At 39.5% G+C, this 23,573-nt stretch overlaps 1 protein-coding gene across 1 annotated transcript in view; it reads right to left on the bottom strand.

The window, feature by feature from the left end:
- YY1AP1 (YY1 associated protein 1) overlaps positions 1-23,573 on the bottom strand; it is a 65,258-nt gene that overhangs the window by 5,224 nt on the left and 36,461 nt on the right. The window contains exons 2-6 of the mRNA XM_007482042.2: positions 6,537-6,746; positions 6,039-6,125; positions 4,646-4,817; positions 1,374-1,518; positions 917-1,067 (exon numbers count right to left, since the gene is read on the bottom strand). Coding sequence (XP_007482104.1) covers positions 917-1,067; positions 1,374-1,518; positions 4,646-4,817; positions 6,039-6,125; positions 6,537-6,623 — 642 coding nt within the window. The 5' untranslated portion in view covers positions 6,624-6,746. The remainder of the gene's footprint in view (positions 1-916; positions 1,068-1,373; positions 1,519-4,645; positions 4,818-6,038; positions 6,126-6,536; positions 6,747-23,573) is intronic.

Below are 23,573 nucleotides of genomic sequence, written 5' to 3'. Positions count from 1 at the left end.
GGAATAACACATGGAAAATCAAGGTCATTTTTCTCCCCAGTTGGTGGCATGTTGATGTAGGATATATACACACTGCCAAGTTGGAGATTTCTGTACTTTGGTCAGAATTAATGCTTCAATCAACAAAGATCCCATCCTTGTTCCCATGTCCACCTGTTCCTTTTTCCTCTAGACACAGCTGGGGAGGAGGGAGGGAAAGGAAAGTGAGAGAGGAAATGAAGATGACAGTCAAACTGCTCAACTCCTCACATGGAACTGCAATAACAATGGCAGAGTCAAGAGAAGGGCACCCACTGCCCCTCACCCTAGGCACGTGGAGAAAGTGAGTCCCCATTCCATATTTGAGCTAGCAAAGCTATGCTTTCTCACAAAAGGCACAAAGCATGGGATAGAAATGTAAGGGCAGGGGGTGGCGGGGTGGCTCAGCAGATAAGGCCAGGCCTAGAGTTGGGAGATCGGGAGATCGTGGGTACCAGTCTGTCCTCAGATCCTTCCTAGCTGTGTGACCCTGGGCAAGTCGGTTAATCCCGTTTGACTTTGCCCATCTTAGTTGTTACTGTATAACTGAAAATCTGTTACCCTGAAAAAGAACTACATATCCTGAGAGCCCACTGGCTTCCTGTCATTACGTACTTCCTATAGACAGAGGGTAAAGGGAGTGGGCGTTGAAGCTCCTCCTCTTTGGCATGATGCAGCAATCATGGTGGTGTGGTAAGGTGGGGATTTTGAACTGGCTCATCAGCCATGGGCACGTGGTTTTTATTTTGTATCCTCTTTATTCCTTGATTTCTAATGACCATTTAATAAACCTCCTAAAATAAAATATTTTCATTATTTGAGATTTAATTTTAATTTTTACATTACTAACGTAGAAGGGAAGAGTTTAAAAAAAAAAAGAAATGTGGGAGCAGCTCACTTTAATGATATTGTCCGGAGCCCGGCTGTTGTTGAGGTTCTTGATTCTCACTGTCAGCTGGTGAGCAGACTTGGCAGTCAGGAGGTATTTGCTGATTAGAGGTTTAGGAAACTCAGTCCCTTCAAAATGTTTCAGCCCCAAAGCTAACAAACTGAAAAAAGAAGCAGAGATTCAAAAACAAGTCTTGTCCCTCCTCTTTGCAAACTCTTCTCCCAGATCCCCAGACTTGCTTTCTGCCCTTCCACCCGCTCTATGCTCTCTTCTCTCTGTCTCCCGCCACCAACGGCTCAGGGCTAAAGCTCTGCCCAACCACTTCTTCAGGACTTATTTCTCTGTTTGGGGTATCGGTCATATTGTTTATGCTCTATCTTCCCTGTTAAACTGGTTGTTCTTCAAGGGGAGAGTCTGTGACCCCTCCTTTTGTGTTTTTTCCTTCTTCCTAACACTGAATACCTACTTGTCTTCTGCTTTGGTGAAGAATATCTTGTCCCTGGGATTCTTCACCTTCAGGGAACGAATTGGAAGTAGTTCTGGATACATGAAGACCTTGCTTGTAGCCAGAATCCAGGCAACTTGCTTCGGCATACAAGGAAATTCAGTGGCTGTAAGAAGAATCTACGGTTCAAAGAACTCTGGGGCTACCAGGGCTCAAAGAGCAACTAGTTCATCTCTATGCATTCTTAGCCCACACTGTCTTCAAATCTTATGAAATAATTTTTGGAAAAGCAGTTATAGAAGAATATTGTGGAATCAATCAACAAGCATTTACTAAGTGTCTACTGTATATCAAACACTATGCTAGGCACCAGATACTGATTTTTTAAATTCTATTTATTTCTAAAACCCCTTAATTTCTGTCTTAGAATCAATACTATTAATTCCAAGGCAGAAGAGTAATAAGGGCTAGGCAACTGACACTAAGTGACTTGCCCAGGGACACATACCTAAGAAGTGTCTGAGACCAGACTGGAACTCAAGACCTCCCATCTCCAGGTCTGCCCTACTTAACTGCCTCACTGATGTTTTTTGTTTGTTTTTTTTTTTAAGTCTCTATTCTTAAAGGAGCTTCTATTTCCCTTAAGGGAGGCAACAAGTACATTTATAAGTATTTAAAGAACAAATATGTTGAGATTAAGATGTAGAGAAGCTAAATACAAGGTTGTTAGGGAAGAAACTAGCAGTTGCCTGGGGAAAGGGGGAAGGAAGATCAGGAAAGGCTTTATGAAGAATTTATAGTGTTTAAGCTTCTTCTTTAAGAAAGACAGGAAGAATGACCAATTGTAAAAGATTTAGCTACTCTCAGTAATACAGTGATCCAGGACAGTTCTGAGGGACTTGGGACAAAGAATACTCTCCACCTCCAGAGAAAGAGCTGCTGTAGTCAGATGCAGATCAAAGATTATGATTTTTCACTTTAGTTTATTTGAGTTAAACCTGGGAGACTAATTATGGGCAAAAGATGATGAGGGGCTAAAGCAGAGAGGTGGCCATAAGTAGAGAAACGGGGTTGGATGCAAAAGATGTTATAGACATTTGGCAGCTAGTAGACTCTTTCAATTCTTCCTACAACCCCAGAAATCAACTTCTATCTCTCCCCATTTTCTTTCATTTTGTCCCTTAAAGAAATGAACATTAATTGGCCCCATTTTCCAAATAATTGTTTGTCATATCTTTGAAGTGTAAGTTACACCCCTTCCCCCTCTGTCCCTCATATATAAATGTACTCTACTTTTCTCTATTTCCTTAGAGCCTTTTCCAAAATAAAAGGTCCCAACTTTTTTTAAACCTTTCTTTTTTACAGTTCCTATATCCCACTATTTTGTGTTTGAATGTTGTGCCAAGCTCTCCTGTGTCTCTTGTAAGTTATTACAATGGAAGTCTCTCAATGCCTGTTCAGTTCCAAATGTCACTGGCATTCTGGACAGATCTGTTAAATTTATTTCTTCTTCTTCTATAAATGTTTCAAAGTCCCCAGAAGAAAAATCATCTTAGCTCTAGAGTATCCAGAAAGATACTCTCTTGGAATGTTTATCAGCCAAATCTCAAGGAAGGACTTCTACAGAGGGTACCTTGATCAATGTATGTCCTTTACACACTTTATTTTAATGAAAAGAGCCAAGGACTTTGATTCAAACCAACTATGAAGGTACAGACCCAACCACCCCAATCCTGATCTGAATTTAATGTATATGTTTATTTTTAGTGAACAATAAGCCAAATCAAAACTATTCCCTAATTCCACCCAAAAAAGTACCTATTAACCCAATATGAACCAGAACTAAACTTATTACTTTACATTTGGTAGAACTTGTGATGAGTGGCAGAGTTCAGAGACAAGATCTGGTAGATCCAAGACCTGATTCTCACTCACTGAGAAGCCAGAAGCAACTTATTTAACTTCTCTTAATCTCAAACAGCTCTCTAAGAATATGTTACAGATAGGTTATATGTAATCTTCATGAGTGCAGTAAGTGGCCACACCAGTGAATCATAGGGTTTTGATGCCGTGACACAGCCCTATGAAAACATTTCAAGCAGAATGACTTGGAGCCAAATCTGACCCAAATTCATATTTAACTGCATCTGAATCACTGGAATGGACCTTGTATTAGTGCTTAGGACAGTTAGGCTTCAGCCCTGCTTCCACCATTACTAACTATATAGACCAAGGAAAATTGCTTACTCTCTGTGTCCTATTTTATCTGTCTGCAAAATGGAAGTCCACTTGTGTCGCAAAGATATGTGAATGAAATGGATGCTTTGAAATATCAATTCACTATATAAATTAAGATTCTTATTAGATATACAAACTCATATGAACTCAAAGTAAAATATACAAGCTGAAAAAATCCCAGAAATTCACATATAACTTCCTATTGACCTATATTCTCCTTGCCCCAATTCTTTTACTTAATCTCACTCCTGTAATCACCGACCTTTTCCCCTCTATCAGTGTTGGCAAAGGTTTTCCAGCTTGCGTGCCCAAACTGCATCTTCAAGCTGCCTGAGAGCCCTTGCATTACCCCAGAGGGCAGAGGGAAGAAGTACTGGCTTTGGGCAACTGGACAGAAGGGTGACTCATGCAAAAAATGACCTCGGGCTCAGGGAAGAGGGGAACGGAGCAGCTCCCCCATGCTAGCCAGGTGTATATGTCCATACTTTGCCAACACTGCCCTATATACTGCCTCCATCATCACTCATCCATGTTCTCTTCTGGCTTGAATTCTCCCAAATATATGAAAGATGTTGGAAGTGTAAAAATGGAGATCTGAACCCCGGACTTCAATCCCCAGAAGTCCTTCCTCTAGTTCCCAGGATGCCCTCTAATCTCACTGAGATCCTCACCTGGGCGAGGTCAAAATTTCTATTTAAACTGGCTGTAAAGTCTACTGTCTCTCTCTTCCTACTTCCATTCGGAGCACACACAGCTCTCTACCTAGCAGGCAAGATGTGAGTGGTTGTGAATGGGCTCTCTGGGCCTAGACACATGCTTTCTTATTTTGTATTTTCTTTATTTCTTAATCTTAAATAAACCTCTAAAAATATAATACTTCTAGCAGAGAAACTAATTTTACCTGTTACAGAAGAGTCCCAAAGGGATAAGACAAAAGAGGATGGAACAGAAAACGCCACCCTGTCTCCTCCTGGCCCTGTCACATTTGGCAAGTTTCCCCAACACACCGATGCTACCATACACCCAGAACCCTACTAGAAAATTCAGAACCTCACCACTCTCCTTGACATTTTTTCGAGGGCTCAAGTCAATGTTGATGTGTGAGTGAAAGTCTTCTATGAGCTGCAGAGCACCCTTCAAGTTACAGGGCTGGAATGTGGTCTGAAACTTGGGATTGTACTGATGGTGAAGGACAACAGAGCTTTGAGCAAAGGTCCCCAGTTCCTTCTGGGAAAACACAAAATACAATAGTTAAGCTGTTTTACAGACATACATAAGGAATACCATGCAACCCACAAACCCTGGTCAAGAAACTCTTCCTATAAACAGGACAGAGCCATACAGTGATGAAAAATAATATTTCAGAGGCAAAATAAATTCTTATAGCATCTTTAAGAAAGTCTTTCCTAATTAGCCTCAATCCATTATAATTCCTCCTTTAATTAGAACTGGAAGCACATACACTTCCTGTTCATATTATAGTCACTTATTTTCATTTATATGTATGTCACACTGAAAATGTTTGGTTTCTTTATGAATGTGTACACCTCCAAATTAGACCAAGGCTATTTAAGGCCTGTGTTTACAATTCACAATACAGTTAGAACACTGAAGGAAGACCTACCGAGGTTCAAATCCTGCATGAAACATTTATTAGCACTACTCTACTGAGGCCTCAGTTTCCTCATCTATAAAATAAGGAAAATAATAGCACATACCTTTTTTAATTAAGGGTGTTGTGAGGCTCAAGTGACAGTATACATAAAGCCCTTTGAAAGCAGGCACTCAGAAATTAATATGAAAAAAATTAAAGAGCTCATATCCCTATCTCTAAAAAACAGAATATATCAAACCCATCACCAACCTCAAAGTCAGTTTTGATAATGGAAGAAATCTCAGGATTCAAAATATATCAAACTCATCACCAACCTCAAAGCCAGTTTTGATAATGGAAGAAATCTCAGGATTTAAAGCTCTGCACCTTCCTTTAACTTATTTGTATCATGTTATTTTTTACACTGTACAAAAGGAGGTTAGTATATAAATCACTAATGGTAAGATTGGTGAGTGACCCATTTGGTGAGTAGCTTTGAAAACACTGCACATGCTAAAACAAGAAAAAAACAAAAAGGAGCATACCTACACAAAATTAAGCAGACCTAATGGACATCAGTGAGGTGGTTGAAACAATATATTCTCTGTCCTCTCATAGGAAACTGATGTCATGGGAGGAACAAGGCAGTAAGCAGATGCCTATGAACTCTTAGCCAATATGGGAAGAAACAAGAAGAGAAGGCAAAAATAGCGAAGGTAAAGATCAATGAGAACTGGTTAATGTGAATGAAGGGATCAATGTTAATTATGTAGGATGAGTGATTTTGGAAAAAACTATTTGCCAAATTGATTTTGTACTTTAACTTTCAGATTCATGTTTAAACAGGGCCTTACAAGAAACATCTTGGTGGTACTGGCCTCCGAACTGAGGCTGGAGTTGGTGCTGGCCAGAAGGTGAATCTGAGTCAGGAGCTGAACGTGCTGGGGAGGGAGAAAAAAGAGGACAAAATATATCAGAGTCATGGAAAGTGTTATTGTTTCAGCAAAGTAGGCAGATTTCACCAATGTGTTTGCAATTCTAATCCAAATACTGTGCTTCCTGGGGAAGATACTGACCAGGTTTGACATGCTTCCTTGACTTGACCAGATAGAAAAGCAGAAGAAATGAGCATGAGGAATATAGATTGGATATAAAGAAAAACTCCCCCCGGCTCCTTGAGCTGTTAAGTTCTCAAACATGTTAGAAGATGGATGTCTGGTATCTTGTACACTGAATGCTGTGGATACCCTTAGATCCCTTCCCAATGATGTTGTGATTTAGTTTTTGGCTCCTACTGGCCCCTGTTCCGGGCCCCACAAGGACCAAATATCCCTCTATAAGTGGAGTCTTACCTGCTGCATCTGTTGTTGGAGTCTCTTCCTTTGAGCTGCATTCAGAACCCATGTCTGCATGTCATTATCAGTCTGGGGCTTGGACATCTCTGGCTTAACCTTCTATGTTTCCTGCTTCCGCTGAGGTAAAGACTTCTTCACCCATAAGTGTGCTACCAATTCATTTATGACATGATTTTGCCCATGACACAATTTAGTATTTCTTCAAACCTGTTCCCAATAAAAAGTGACTAAATTAAAGACATTTTCTTAATTACATAGCAATTTGTTCTCTGAAGTCACCTTTTTCCCTCTTACCTTCCCTCTTCTCCCCACTTTTAAAGAAAAAAAATCAGACCCTGTTATAAACATGTATAGTCAAGTAAACAAATTCCTCTATTGATCACATCCAAATACACACACACACACACACACACACACACACACACACACACACACACACCCTCTCATAGGTTGCATTTCATATTTTGCAAATTTCTAAAAATGGCCAAACAATGGCAAAAGTCAATGTTGGAGAGGTTGCAGGATAATAGGCACACTAATACATTGATAAAGCCATTTTGGAAAGCAATTTGGAATTATACAAATAAAGCAATTAAAATGTCTATTCTCTTTGAACCAGAGACTCCATCACTGGGCTTATACCCCAAGGAACCCACTACTAAGGAAAAAGTCCCCATATGCAGCAAACTATTTATAGCATGAGTTGTGTGTGTGTGTGTGTGTGTGTGTGTGTGTGTGTGTGTGTGAGATAGCTAAATATTGGAAACAAAGAGATGCCCAACAATTAGGGAAATGGCTAAACTGTGGGACATAAACATAATAGAATCCTTCTGTGCTGTATGAAACAATTGTGTGTGATGAAAACAGAGAAGCATCTATATGAATTAATACAGAATGAAGTAAGCAGAGGCAAGAAAGTCATCTACACAAGAACTAAAATGATGCAAATGGAAAGAACTACACAAACTAAAACAAAATTATAAGGATTAAGCAGGTTGCAAATGAAGAAATATGAGGAGATATTCCCACACTACCCCCTTCGTGATGGTGGAAGGTTCACAGCTGCTGCACACCACACATATTTTCAAACTTTTTCAATGCATTTATCAGTTGTGCTACGGTTCCTATTTGTTATATACAGAATGGCTTTCTGAGAAAGGGAAGGATACAAGAGATAAACATCATGATGAAGAAGATAGCAATAAAAAATTACTTTTACAATGTGTTATTCTACATTCTGAGTCCATCACCTCTCTATCAGGAGGTGAGCAGCACGTTTAATTGTTATTATCATAACAACACACTTTCCATTACAAACCAGGTGAAAAAGAGCCAGAAGAGCCTGAATTAAATTAAGTTACTTTCTAGCCCTTTGCCAATGGCTAAAGCAACGATGTGACCCAGGGGATACAGGAAACAGTATATACCAGGTAGGTCAAACCTATTGTCTCAACCATCACCTCTCCTAGCACCATGGTGGATAGGCAGCCCTGATTCTACACCTGAGATCCCCGAGATTAACCAAGATGCTGCCAGGTCATCAGCCTTGCTTCTAGCCTGCCTCCCTCCCCAATCATTATCTAGGGCCGTGATGACAAACCTTTCAGAGACCAAGTGCCCAAACTGCAACCCTCACCCCACATGTGAGTCCACCCATCCATCCCAGACTGGGAAGGGAGGGCTGCTGGGCAGAGGGGAGAGTGGTAGGAAAGATGTCCTCAGGCTCACCTGGAGGGGGAAGGGAGCAGCTCCCTCCAGCATGCATGCTGTGAGAGAGAAAAAAAGGAAGAATTTGCAAAAGAGGCTTACAGCAGGAGTTTGCAAAGGAACCTTGTAGCAAGTCACAAAACTTTAAAGGACTCCATTCTAGAGCCTGAGGAAGACTAAAAGCCAGACACCCCGAGACAATTGAAGTGTGTTGTTCCTGTCCTTCAGGGGGATCGGAGAGGTAACTTCCTATTGGCTGATTTTTGTCTAAGCCTAAGGGGAATTGACTTACCTGTTCCCTGTGAGCTGGAGGTTCCTTTGTTCCAGCTATCCAGAGATCCTGAGATCCTGTCCATTCCTGTTTCCAATTTCCATCTATCTGTGTTCCTGTAAGATTCTGGGTCCTGAGTGTTTCCTGACTGCTGAGAGAAAGCTGCCAGTACCCAGTGAAGCCTCTCTGTGGGAAAGGCCCAGCCATCTTGGCCTTTGGCCTAGGAGGGTGATGTCACCAAGAATTCAAGCTGTCATATATTTGATGAACTCTTAATTTTTCTACCAGTAATTTGGAAGGCCAGTAGATCAGATAAGATAGCTAGTGAGGGTTTTTTAGAGACAGTTTAGTGAAAGGCTAGCTGGAAGACTTTGAAGATGGTCCTTAGAAAGCTGGGTGAAGAATCTAGATCATAAGCTTAGGGACTCCTTGTTCCTGGTCCTCCTCCCTTCCTCTTTTAATTGATTATTAATAAACCTGAATTAATTTTTTTTCCAAGTTGGCAACTAGTCAGATAGCGTTTTGGGGCCTACAAGCTGCTTCTCCGGCTTACTCTCTGAGCAGTATATCCAAACTTGATACAAGTCTACAAACCTTTCCATCTATATAAACCACCTATTTCAGGGGATCTAGGGGAACAACTGCTGGTTGTCTTTGTAAGGTGGCCATAAGTAGAGAAATGGGGTTGGATGCAAAAGATGTTATAGACATAGAAACAGCTATATTTGGCAGCTAGTAGATTCTTTCAATCCATCCTACAAGCCCAGAAGTCAATTTATATCTCTCCCCATTTTCTTTTATTTTGTCCCTTAAAGAAATGAACATTAATTGTCCCTACTTGTAGTGAACCTTCCATGAACTCATGGGAAAAGAGTTCCTCTTCCCAGGTGTTTGTGACATACTATTCCTGCTGAATATGCCAAAACATAGAATTCTCAGTTCAAGGCTGCATAAACAATTCCAAGAACTCCTGAGAACAACTTAACTCCCCTGTTCACATTCTGGGGAGGATTGGGGAGAAGAAGTTGTTTCTCTTGAGGAGAGCTTGAAATCTTGTGTAGCTGCACACAATATACGTTCATTATCCCTGCTTTGATAATGTTCCAGTCTTTCTTTCTTGTGACTCCCAGAACAGGGACCCCCTCCTGTTCTTTTATTGGAATACCCCCCCCCCCGTTCTTCCATAAACTCCCCTTGGTTCTTTTTGGTGAACCCCCCTCAGTCCTTTTTGGAGAACCCCCACGGTTGTGTGCTGGTCATGCAGAGTTCCAACACTACAGAGATCCCCTCAGTGGTGAGTATATGATACTCTAAGGGTGAGAGGGAATATCAGTTCCTCTAATTTGTATTTTAGTAGGAATAGGGCTTGGTCTTTTGCTAGTATTTTTTTGTTGTTGTTGTTGCTGCTATTTCCTCCCTGATAATTGCATTTGTTTGGTATAAATAAGATGGGTAATATTCCGGTATTCATCTCAGATGAAGATCAGGTTGCAGGAAAGCTACTCAGAACAGTCCTAGGGTTACATGGAGTTAAAGTAAAAAGGAGGAAGTTAAAAGATTTTATCTGGTATGTCTGGAGATTAGCCCTGTGGTTTCTGGATCAAAATAGAGTGACTCCAGAGGATTGGGAATGGATTGGATCCAAATTTAAAGGCAATGAAGAACCACAGCCTGAATTTGCGCTAATTTACAATGTTGTTAAATTATGGTTGGAGGATAAAGAGGCAGAAAAGAAAATTCTGTTACGTCTTTGTTGTTTTTGTGTGGCTAGATTAAAGAAAGGATAAGGCAGAAAGAGTTTAAAATGCAGTTTCACAAAGGGGAAATTTCTTTTGTGGTGGCTGTTCCCCACTCCCTCCACCTACATTCCAACCAGGCTGGCTAGGAAAGAGAGGCTGTGCCGGCTCCCACAGCAAGCTTCCAAGCAGGAGAGAGAATCTGAATAGGAGGGGATTTAAAAATTCCTTCCTTGAGAAAGCCAGTCATGAACAGCTCACCTCCAACCCCAATTAGGAGCAGATAGTTTTGTCCACATACTATAAGAGCATTTTATTAGAAATTATAAGTCAAAAGAGAGAAAGTTTGGATAGATCAGAATGTAGAGTTCAGGGAAAGCAAGGGAATCAGAAACTCAGCTCAGCCAATCAGATGGCTAATCTCAGTAGCTTAGTTCAGCACAGCTTCCTCAGTTAAAGGGGCAGTACATTGAATCTGTTTTAATGATTTTTCTCCCTGTAAATATTTCTTCTTTAGAATGGATCCTAAAACACTGATTTTTTTCTTTCAAAGCATGCTTGTCACAATGTTGTATGTTTCTGTTTATCATTGTCTTTGTCACAGTCTCGTCTCTATGTGCTCTTAAATTGGACACTCACAAAAAGAAAAAAAATGGGGAAGTTGCAAGATTAAACTTCCCGCTGTCAAAAATCCTCAGCAGAGGACAAAAGCAAATACCTGTTCAATGATTTTTTCCTCTTTTTTCCTTTGGATGGGCCCACAAAGGAGCGAAAAAGAGAAAAATTCAGAGCATTTTGAAAAGGGAGGTTTTTACTCCAGTTAGAGTCTACTTTTCACATAAGATTAATTCTAAGGTTTGATGTATGCAATTTGGAAGGATTGCTAATGATTTTGACATGATACAAATATAATTTCATGTATTGTGGTAACTGTCAGTTAAATGTGAAATGTTAACCAGGTTTTATTGAGCACAACAAAACTCATGGTTAGAAGTTTGTTTTGTTAGATCTTGCTATGATAATGGTTTCAGTGAATTTTATATGAATTGCTTTTTTAAATGTGTACAATGTATAGGAAGGAATTTAAGGGTATATGATATGCAAACTGTATATCCTTAACAAGACTAATTTGACCAGTCCTGAAATCAAGAAGGGCTTGTCATGAGGATTAAATACAATTCAGTACAGTACCCTTCCTCTACTTACAATAATGGTAAAGAGGAGAAGCCAAAAGAAATAAGAATAATGGATAGACATACTAGTTGATACTATGAATTCCAGTGTGATATAGTTACAACAAACTATAAATTGGAATACTGTTGATGGAATTAATCAGGTATGTAGCAATGTTTTGAGCTAAAAGAAAACTAAACTGGAGGTTCTATTCTACTTTAGATAGAGGTTTGAGAGGAGTGCAGGTCAATGCTTTGAACTTCAGTTTGGTTACATACTGAAAATTTGCTAAAGGACTTAATCAAAGTTATTTGGGAGTTGTGTAGTTTAAACTAAAATCCACTGAGAGTAAATTATAATGAAGGGGGTTTGATACATTCAAAATTTTAAATTGTAGTAAGCTCACTTGTTAAAGAAGGATGGGACAAGGTTGTCAAGTAATAAAATGTAAATTGAGCCAAGGAGCCTTAGGATAAATTGCTCAAAAGCTATTAACTCCTTCCTTGCACACAGGAAGGAGAAAGAAGTGCTTATAATTATTCCATACTGATACTTAGGGACTGCAATGGGGACCTCAAAAAGTTGATAACCACTGTGTGATAGAACTTAAAGATGAGTATGTTTTAATTGTACATTCGGAGGTTTTAAGATGCTCAAACAAACTTTGCCAGCCCTGTCTGACCAAGTAGCTTGTTTGAGGCTGTGGAATCTTAATGCAAACATTCCATGTCCAGAATGATAAGATTATTCAGGGGTTTTATGGGCTTCCTGCTTGATGGGAGAAAGAACTTCTCATGTTATTAATCATTGCTTAATGACTTTTCAGATGGCTGGTCCCCCCAGAACATTTAAAACAGATAATGGACCTGTTTATACTTCCAAACAATTTTTTCTTTTTTGTCAAATTTGGGGTATCCAACACCTCACAGGTATCCCATACTATCCACAAGGACAAGCTATTGTGGAGCGCAGTGATCAAATACTAAAAACATTTCTTATAAAACAAAAAGGGGGAGACAGCACCCCACATCGACGATTGGCAATAGCTGTATATACTATAAATAATTTGATCTTTACTTCCAATAACATATCCTGAGCTGAAAAATTTTTCTCTTCATTTTCTTATGAATGAAATTCAGGTACCACTACTCCTGGGCCCTGGGCCACAGAACAAAAATTTGTCATGTGGAAAGATGATAATCAATCTTGGCAAGGACCCCACCCAGTGGATGGGCTAGTCTTAATCATCAAGCGACCACACATGGCCCTTTTTGCCACTGAACATAAAGATTCATGGTATGGTAGTCCAGGGGATCAAATTCTTCATGTATTACAACAAAAAATAAGACAAAGACGTAAACGATGTATTACTTGTATTGCATTAGGTATAGTAGCATTAGTTTCTGCATTGGCTTCTACTATAATAGGTTCTGTATCTTTAGCACAATCAGTTTCTAACTTACATACTCTTGAGCATGATGTCAATTCTTTGAAAGCATTGGCTGCTAATGTAATCTCAGCATTAGAAAGACAAAAAGAAATTGATATAAGTTTTTATAAAAGTATTATGATGTTACAGAAAAATATAATTGATCTAACGAATGAAGTACAATATTTGTCATTAAAAACATGCATGAAATGTGATTATAGATATACTGCATTTTGCTTACTACCCATAACAGAAAATAATGATACAAAAACATGGTAAAAAAATAAATTACAATTACAGAGTTTATGGGACCATGAAAACATCACCAAAGATATTAACGATCTCAGTATATTAATTCAGAATATTGATTCATCCTTACAGGAGGACCTTGAACCACAGCATATTGCAGATTCTTTGTATAATTGAATTGAAACAGGAAAAGGATTTTTATCCTCCTTATTTCATGATATTACGCTTCTTGTAGTTGGTGTGCTTGTGATTTTGTTCATCTTCTTATGCTTGCCTTGTTTACTAAAAGCTTTAATGACTAGTTTTGCTATACTGCAAAAAACTATTAATGGGATCCTGTACCAAAGGGAATTGGATGGCATAAACAAAAAGGGGGAATTGTAGTGAACCTTCCATGAACTCAGGGAATAGAGTTCCTCTTCCCAGGTGTTTGTGACATACTATTCCTGCTGAGTATGACAAAACATGGAATTCTCAGTTCAAGGCTGCATAAACAATTCCAAGAACTCCTGTGAATGGGTCAACTCCCCTGTTCACATTCTGGGGAGAATTGGGGAGGATATGTTGTTTCTCTCGAGGAGAGCTTGAAATCTTGTGTAGCTGCACACAATAAACGTTCATTATCCCTGCTATGATAATGTTCCAGTCTTTCTTTCTTGCGACTCAGTAGATGTCCCCAGCACCTAGTATAGCACCATGATGATACCAGAGGGGGATTCCTTTTCTGCTGGACAGCCATGAGACTGCAAAAACTTGGACTTGAGCCTAAGAAATGGAGTCCTGCTTTTGCTTCCTTTTTTTTGCTTTTTCTTTCTCTATTAGGATTAGGAAATCCCTCATGTTTACTTAGGCCTGACTAGTCCCAGAATTGATCTCAATTATAATTTAGTGTAATCTTTCTGAGAATAATTGAGTACTCTACTTTTTAGAATTATTAAGAACTTTATTATGAGTCAAAAAAGAAATGATAATACCAGAGGGATTAGGTTAAGGCCCTGCCTGAGTTACTATCTCCAGCTACCAATTTAGTGAGTTCCAGGTCCTCTCATTATAGCAAAAGATGTTAATTTCTTTACTGAACCCCTTTGGTGTCAAAATTATTTTTTCTTTTGGAGGCAATGTTTATTCTATTTGATGCATTAGACTGGGAAAGCTGAAAGCAAGCAAGAAGCATCAACATCATCTTCTAAAAGATCTATATTATAGACAGTGGGGCTAAAAAAAAGAAAAATGTGAGATAAAGAAGGCAAAATTGTATATAATGCAAAAAATAATACTTGGATTTGGAGAGTAGTATATAAAAACAAGTTTAAAATTTGTTACATTTATATATGCCTTTACATTTACATATTCCTTGCTAAACACAAGGGAAACTAGGAAGATAAAGGGAAGAAAATCAGATTAAAAATTTGCTAGAGATAATCCATAAATTATGCAATTCATGAACAATTTAGAGTTGACTAACATGTATACCTGTCAGATACTATTAGTATTTTCATCTGCAAAATTGGCAAGCTTAGCTGAATGGAACACTGGACTAAACTGGTGGATTCAATTCCCATTTAGACTAGTTTGACCTGGCTACCCTAATTTAAACTACATATCCTACAAATACATGTTCACAAAGGGATCAGATGAGTATAGCTGAAGTGAATGAAAATGGATCTTAAATAGATCACTAGCATCATCTTCACATGCAAAAACAAGCACAACACAAAGTCTCAGGGATAAATGTATATTCTATCAGTACTTGTTAAGTGACTCAGAACCAAATGGCCAAGGGAAAAGAAGAAAGGAAAAATACAGAATATTTGAGGCATAGTCCACAGTGAGGGTGAGCACAGCATCCAATATAACTCTTTACCAGTGCTCATCTAGGAAACTTATTGCAAATGTCAACAGGCTTTTCAAGATTGTCTGAACATAAAAAATAGAATGAAGGAGCTTTAAAAAGTCAACAGAAATGTCAACATACTTTGAAAAAAAGTCTTTTTAGAAATGGGAATGTTAAATTAACCCTCTATTCCCGATCTGGTACCTATTCTTGGGACAAATTCGTTCTCTCATCTCTTAAATATGACCTGGTTTTCCTTCCTCTGTGAAACCTCAATTCTTCCATCTGCCTACTTGATCTGATCCCTCTTCCTGAACCCAATAACCTTCAAGTACTCATCCTAGTCCTGAATGTCATTAATCTTCTACTTCTACCCCACTTCCTCCTCTTATCCACAGCCACATGCCTAGATTAGCTGAATGTTAATACTACTTCTTTTATTTCTTCCCCAATCACCTAAAATAAATTTTTCTTTACATACTTCAGTACTTGGACCAGTAAGTACTCACATTTCCTGAACTGGTTTCCCATTCTCACTTTATATTTATAGTAGTTAATAGCCTTCTCCTGATCTAACATCTTGATTCTGTGTAAAGGGAATTTCCATCCCTCCCCCTCCTGAATCGTCTACCTACTTCCCGCATCCCATTTTGGGTGCCTATTGGACATTATGGCACATAATGCATAGGGAATGATAAAGGGAATGTTGGGCGCTGAGTTCACTCTCTCTACTTCCCGGTATGTGGCATGAAAGGCGGACAGAGTCAAGCGGGAGGATCAACATGTGATCAGACTAGAAAAACAGACTTTAAACCTATGCCTATCTGCTTTCTTTATTTCAAATGATTATTGATACACTCTATGGAAAAAAAGACCCGCAGTTATTAATTTATATCTAACTGGATAGCAACCAAGAATGCTCTTTTTTTTTTAAGTCTTTTAGTATGAAATAGAGAGGTCAGCTTTGCTCCCGCTTTTCCCTGCTTTTCCTCCACCACTGGGGCCACCACCCATGCTGAAATGGCCAACTGCTTGCTTCTGCTAAGTTACTGCCACCGCCATCACTGCCAAGAGTCCTTTCTAGGCTGCTCTGACAAATTGTGGTAAAATCCCCACGTGGCCCCCCTTAGCTTAGATGAGGCTGGGATGTTGGAGAAAGTAGACTAGGCCCCCTGCCATGAGCTGTGCAGGGGATGCAGCCACACCAACAGCCATGTGGGTTAGGGCTCTTCCTTTTTGTTTGTTAGGGCGGCCCCTACAGAGCTTCCCAAGGGTCAACATTCTAGCAGGAACTTCTAATCCCTGCCTGCCCTGGCTGCTTTCAAGCCCTATGGCTCCCTGCCTTGTGGTGCATCTCCCGGTAACAAGCCGCCGCCTTTGAGCCAGACCCTGGCCCTGAACCCAGGCCAGACCGTGGGTGCTCCCCCCTGCCCAGTGCACCAGAGCAGGAGCCCCATCTACATCATCCAGCCCAACCCTGCACAGCCCCAACACAAGCCCACCCATAGTAGGTCCCTGTTTGTTTTTTCTTTTCTCTGACTTTTGCCCTCCCAGGTCAGCTCAGTGAAGCAGCTCCCTACCAAGCCTTTCCCCAGGAAAGCCCCAGGGTCCAGAGGTAGTACCCCAGCCCCCAACCCAGTAGGACCACTTGAAAGGGAAGGGGGGGAGGGACAACAACTCCTACAAAAAAGTTTTTTTTTCTCCCAAATCTTCCTTAAAAGTTTCTCCATCCTCTGTTCAAATGCTAGGAACCTAAGGCATGTCTGCACCCACACCATTTTTTTCCCCTTTCTCTTCCTAATCTTTAGAGCATGTCCTCTAGCAGTGAGAGAGGCCCTAATCTCTACACACAGGTGTAGCACCACCCACAGGCTGGAAGAAAAAACTGCAGACAATTAAAAAAAATTTTAATAAATAAAATTACATTGAATACATCAAACTGAATTGAATCAAATTAATAAATTTAAATAAAAGAATTATTAATAATTAGATTAAATAAAACCAAATGAATAAAATTGAACAAAACCAAATTAAGTCAAACTAATTCAATGCACTATTAATCAAATATATTAATTCAGTGTTTTATTATTTCAAGCATCATAATAAAAATAATTTAAAAACATAATTATAATTATAAATATATATTTACTATTGGTACTATTGCCTTGCAACAATCACTAATGCCTTGCATTAGCTTCTTATTTAACCTTTCTCAAGTTACCTTCTACAATAAAATTAAAGGTAATTGTGTCTCAAAACTTTTATGTTTTAGGAACCTTTCATTGTTTAAAGTGACCATTCAGCAATAGTAAGACCAGCTTCAATAGGCAGACTAAGCCAGAAAGACTAGATACTATGGGAAATATTACAACAAATCAGAAAAAAATCAAGGAAAGGTCCTCTAGACTCACCCCTGCATAAACTATTAAATTGTTGTGGTGATCCTAATATTCCTAAGGAGGTTTGTATGAAAGGAGAGAAGTCAAGAAACTTTGCAGAGCCATATGTTCTTTAGCTATCCAAAGTATGGCTCTTTTGAATTTAAGGTCATTAGTCATTAAGAGAGTCAAAAGAATATAAACACTGGCATTTATGGGTTTACCATTTTGATCAATCAACTACATCACCCCTCATTGCCCTCAGGCAATGTAAACCTAAAAATTTCTTAGACTTATAAATGTTGGAAATTTCACCATTGGGAAAATTTCATACTTGAAAAATTCCCTATTGATAGTGGGTCTTGACTATTGGAATGTGAACCCCATTGGCATGAGAGTTTCCCCCTCCTCCCTTCTTAAGATTACTTTAGGACAGAAACCTTTTGCTGAACAATGGAAAGGACTTTGACCTATGCTTAAGCATAGAACAGGAATTTCTTTGAGTCATGATTGATTTTAGAATTGATACAATGGAGATACTTGGAATCAATCTCCACCCTATTCAGTCCTAACAGGATTGAGTAAGGGCTGCAGCCTAGATCAAAATTTAATTATTCCAATCTCTACCATACTCAGGTTAACAGGATTTAGAAAGGGCTGTAGCAAAGGATCAAAGATTTAATTATTTGAAAATATGACCTTCAACAGACATGTGCAAAAGCCAGAGACCTCTGGGCGGTCCTGGGTTAAGCTAGAGCCTCCATTGGCACAGGGAAATTGATGGACAGGTGATTGGTAGATGTGAGGACTGATGGGAGGGAACTCGGATGGTTTCCTTAAAGATAGGGGGGTCTGAAGACTCGGGGGTGGTGGAGAAGTTGGTCGGTGTGGTTGGTGTGTGCTCTGAGAAGCTTGCTCTGAAGGAAGCTGAAAGTGGGGGCCTCTGAGACTGTTTCTGCATTTTGGTCACGTGAGTAATAGGGACTGATCTCTTTTCTTTGCCGCAGCTATCTAAGGGCTTGGGCCTTTTGGCCCAGCCTAAACAGAAGGGGTATTTAAGCCCTATTTCCTTCTCTCCCCTTTCTCTCTCTCTCTCTCTAATTACTTCCTCCTATTGTAATTAAACTCCATAAAAGATTGACTGCTGACTTAAGTTTTCATTTAGGAATTACATAGCTGATTCCTTGGCGACCTTAAATTAATATATATCAGTCTTTTAAAGTGATTTCCTTGTCACAGCAAGGAGGCCATACTTTCTTTCAATCCAAATGATTCTGGCTTAACTCCTTTAGTTCTTCCTCCTAAACCCTTGATTAGATCTAGCCAGAAAAATACTCTATCATCCTCCCACCTAGACTGTGAGAAAGATTTCTGTCCTGCTGACCCAAACTTGGGTCTTGACTTGACCCCTTTGGGCCCTCTCCATCAGACTCCACTCAGCCCTCACTCCTCCCATCTCCTTTCTTCCCAAATCACCTCTATACTCTCCCTTACCATCTGACCCTCAATCCCACTATTCTTACCCTAGACAGTTTCTTCCTCACCACTACCCAGTCCCCACTGACATCCCCCTACCCCAACCATCCTTCTCCTCCCTCTCTTGGCTATCTCTTTCCCTATCCTCCTTTCCCTAACCAACCCCACTCATTCTACTAAGTCTCCTCCTTCTTTTCTTCCCCACCCCTGGCCCCACACCAGATCAGTACTTCCTAGCCTTTCCTCTCCTTCTCCTTCCTCTCCTACCTGCCCCAATCAGTCCTTCCTCAATTCTCTCCTCCTAGGGCCCAACATTGATCTCTTCCCTCCTATTCTCCCTGACCCTAGCCCTGCCCCCACTTAGTCCTTCCTCAGCCTGACCATGTCTCCTCCTCTCCTCCACATCCTGAAACCCCAATCTCCTCCCCTCTCTCCTAAAAAACCCTCATTTCCTGACCAACCCTTCCCTCCCAACCCACCCACTCCTCCCCCTTCCACTACCAGCTGCACTATAACCCAAACAATAAGCCAAACAGCAATTATCACAGACAATTCAAATAAAGGCTTATTCCCTCTAAGGGATGTTCCCATTTATAATGAATGAGGGAACTCAGTAAACATTAGACATCATACACCTTTCTCTCAAGAAGACATTGAGAGCTTTAAGTGAAAAAGAAACCTTTCTTTTGAATAAGAGCCCATTGTAGTCATAAATAAGTTTTACAGCATTTATCATTCTTATAATCCCACAGTCCAGCTAACAGAAAACTCTGTATCATGGACACAGAGACCATTAATGAAGTGCTTTCTTCTCTCCAGTTACCTAAAGCTCTAGCTGTACTTCAATGCTCTGCTCCAAATTTATCTCTCCCTTATAATGAACAAGTGGAAAAATGAAAACAAAAGTTTAAAACAAAACAGATCAATAGGGTATGGGTGTCATCTGAAAGCTAACCCCTACTGCCTAGAAGCTTTTATCAGCAAATATGCTTATTTGTTCACAAGAATGGTCACTTGACACACAGGGTATTGAAGACTCTGTTAAAAAAGTATGGATAGCCCCTGGTATAACCATCATAGCCTCTAAAGTGTGCCAGGTATACAATCAACATGCTTTTTGTGGCAAAACTTTTGGTGGGCATCCTTTGGCTTACACACCTTTTGACCATTTACAAATTGACTTTATTACCATGCTGAAGGCTGAACATTATAATGTTTGTCTGACCCCAGCAGCTTTGGTTGCTAAGGTGCTCTTAAGGGAGATTGTCCCTTGCTTTGACCCACCAGTATGAATTGACTCAGACAGGGGAACTCATTTTACTGATTGTGTTTTGTCTCAAATTTATTCTTGTTTGGAGATGTCTCCCAAATTCCATTCACTTCATCACCCCCCAGAGCTCAGGCAAAGTAGAGAGAATGAATAGAGATCTTAAAAATATGACTGGAAAATTGTGCACTGAGACTCACTTGAAACAACCTGAGGTTCTCCACTTTTAGCCCTATTTTATCTTCGTAGCAGGCCCAGGGGAGATCTACACATTTCACCATTTGAGATGTTTTTTGGACATCCTCCCCATACAGGCTAAGCCTTTTTCTCCTGCACACACATCATTATTGGGGGAGACACTTCTATTGCTTCCTATATACAGGACGTATAGGTCAAATTGCCAGAACTCCACAAATCTGGAGCTGCAGTACAAGTAGGACCTCTAGACTTCTCATTCCATGACCTATACCCAGGAGACAAGGTATACACAAAGAACTTCCAGTGTACTGGAGGAACTCAGCCTGCCTGGGGAGGTCTGTTTCAAGTCCTTTTAACCTCTCCAACAGCTATCAAAATTGGAGAAAAGAATTCTTGGATTCATTGCTCACATTTAAAACCTTCTATTAACACTGAATAACTATATCCTGTTGCATATACAGTATTTACTGATTTTTTTTTAAACCTTTACCTTCCATCTTGGAGTCAATACTGTGTATTGGCACCAAGGCAGAAGGGTGGTATGGGCTAGGCAATGGGGGTTAAGTGACTTGCCCAGAGTCACACAGCTGGGAAGTGTCTGAGGCTAGATTTTAACCTAGGACCTCCCGTCTCTAGCTCTGGCTCTCAATCCACTGAGCCACCCAGCTTCCCCCTACTGAAAATGTTTTAAGATTTAATTTTTGTTTTTAAGTTCACATATTGATCTAATCTAAAATATTACATTACGCTATGTCACTTTCAGTTAATGTGCTTTGGCTATTAGCTATATGTTCTATTACACTGTCTTGATTTGTACCCTCCTCCTATGTCTAGACTGGAGATAATACCATTAAATGTCCATAGACAAGTTGGACAAACTTTTCCATGGCAAAACCATAGGTACATTACCACAGCTTCAACACAAGGAGGTCACATGTTGCCTACACAGCCTTTTGCTTCTTTTGCCTTTGTTAATTGTCATATAGATGAGGATGGATGGACTCCATCAAAATGGTTACAACCGATATCAGTGACTGTTAAAGAATTTAATGAGCTAAAAATCTCAAATTATTTTTAATGGGTCTTCAGAAGTGATTTTTAGATATCTAGGAGCACCACTTCCTCTGACTGACCATTCGCCTACCTTTGACTTGCATGTAACAAGAGGAAAGGATCCATTAGTAGTAGTAAGTACATGGGTGACAAAGTGAAACACAACAGCACTTGTATTTCCCACCTCCACATTTATAAAAATGTAATGGATGGAACATCAGAAGTGATTTTCACTATTGTATTCCCCGTATCCATATTGCAATGGATGGGACATATAAAATATATGCCTTTTACAGCTGTTACGAGAGAGACAGAGAGAGAGAGAGAGAGACACACACACACACACAAAGGAATAAAGACTGGGAGACAAAGAGTTAAAACACAAGGGAGGTGATGCTTTTCAAAGAGAGCAATTTGCAGGTGTCTCCAAACTTTTATTGGAGAGTTTAGGAATGTGGAGTGGGAGGTAGCTAATGAATATGTGATATGGAATAGGTTTTAACATTGGCTCAATTGACAATCATGTAATCAAAGAGGAGGAAGTTAATCGAACATGTGACTTGGTATGGAATGTGGTCTAACAAGGTGGGAGCTAGGACCCTGTGGCAAATAATGTCCTGCTCAGGAATTCTTTTGTACTTTGGACTGAAGATTTGGAAATACAATAATCAAAAAGTAACATGACCATGAGTCTGGTATATGAACACATAAGATATAATATCAATACACCAATAAAACTTTCAAGATGCTAATATACCTGGTATGCTACAACAGAGAATTTCCCATGGGGATTGGTGACCCTGGACGGTTTTATATATTTGTAACTCTTCACTTACTCTACCCTTCCACCAGGATGGTACATTCTAAACCCAAAAGGTCTTCATCAGCAGTACAGAGGTTTTCCAGGGTTTTCCTGCCAAATTTTGGAATGATGGAATAGACTCTGTTAGAAATATCTCAGGTAAGGTTGAAAGATTGCCTAGATCTGGAGAACTTGTGACAAATATCATGACTTTCAAAGGCTTTTAAATGACACACAGCAAGTGCTATAGAGACTCATGTGAATTTAATGATAGCTGGTGGAACCTCTCATGACGGCAAGGAATGGGTTTGTTTGAAGTTCTCATCAATTGGGCTCTTATGATTTGGGGGATTTGGGTACTTCTCAGAATCTGCATTAGTTGGGATGTTTTTAAAAAACTTTTACCTGGTAAAAAAAAAATATACATTCACACCATGGATCATAGCCAAGTTAAAAAGGATATAGATCTCACTTTTGAGTGAGAAACCTTTGTGTTGTGCCTCTGCTTGGTTGACACATTGTCACATGGAATGTGAACTATGAATTTTTTATTTTTAAAATTCTTATTATTGTTTTTCTTTATTTTTGAAATATGATATTTGATTTTTCTTCTTATTTTATGTACTTAAAGTACATGGAATAAGTATTAATATTTTTTATTTTGAAGGATAAGCTTACAATATCAGGCCTAATATCAATGCATACCCAATGCCTTTAGACTGGAAACCTGCCATTAATTGTTAAATAATATGGGATCTTTACTAATAATTGTGTCTGATATCAGAAGAAGGAATCACAAAAGAGCCACTGAACAGTGCCAAGAAGCACAAGGTCAAGAAGACCAACAATTCCTGTGGGATTTATGAGGATCTGCGCCAAGACAGAGGACTTGATTTGAGGTTTGAGGAAGTGGCTAATATATCCAGACACTGGACTTCCTTTCCTGTGTCAGATTCTGATAAGTACCTTAGTTTGGCTTTCATTTTGGCTCCCCTATCCCTGAGATTGAAGGTAAAATCAGACCAGGGAATCACACTTCCCTTTTACTTCAAAAACCTAGTCCCTTCTCCTTTATAATATGGCAATTTTCTGTAGTCCTGGCTGCCATTATGTAAGTGCTATATTGCTGCAATTGTCCTGAAAGCTTGCAGGACATAAATCGCTTTACGTTGGCCTTATTGGTGATTCAAGGACCTGTTATGGATTTATTCTTTTTTGCTCATAATTTTATATACATAAGATTTTGATATTTTATTTTTATCCAGAATTAACTCAGTCATGTATCCCGGGGTGATTCTGCTGTTGGTCAACACCCTCCTCAGCAGGGATTGTATAATTATCCTAAAATCCAAGGTTTGAAATCTTTTGGAGAAATTTTGGGAAAAGAAATTCACCAATACCCCAAATCAAGAAAGCAGATTTTTTGAAGAAGGGGCCATAATGAAGCCTACGGAAACCACA

This window comes from Monodelphis domestica, chromosome 2 (genome assembly GCF_027887165.1).
Source record: "Monodelphis domestica isolate mMonDom1 chromosome 2, mMonDom1.pri, whole genome shotgun sequence".
In the NCBI taxonomy this organism is placed as follows: domain Eukaryota; kingdom Metazoa; phylum Chordata; class Mammalia; order Didelphimorphia; family Didelphidae; genus Monodelphis; species Monodelphis domestica.
This window is presented reverse-complemented; position numbering and strand designations above follow the sequence as displayed.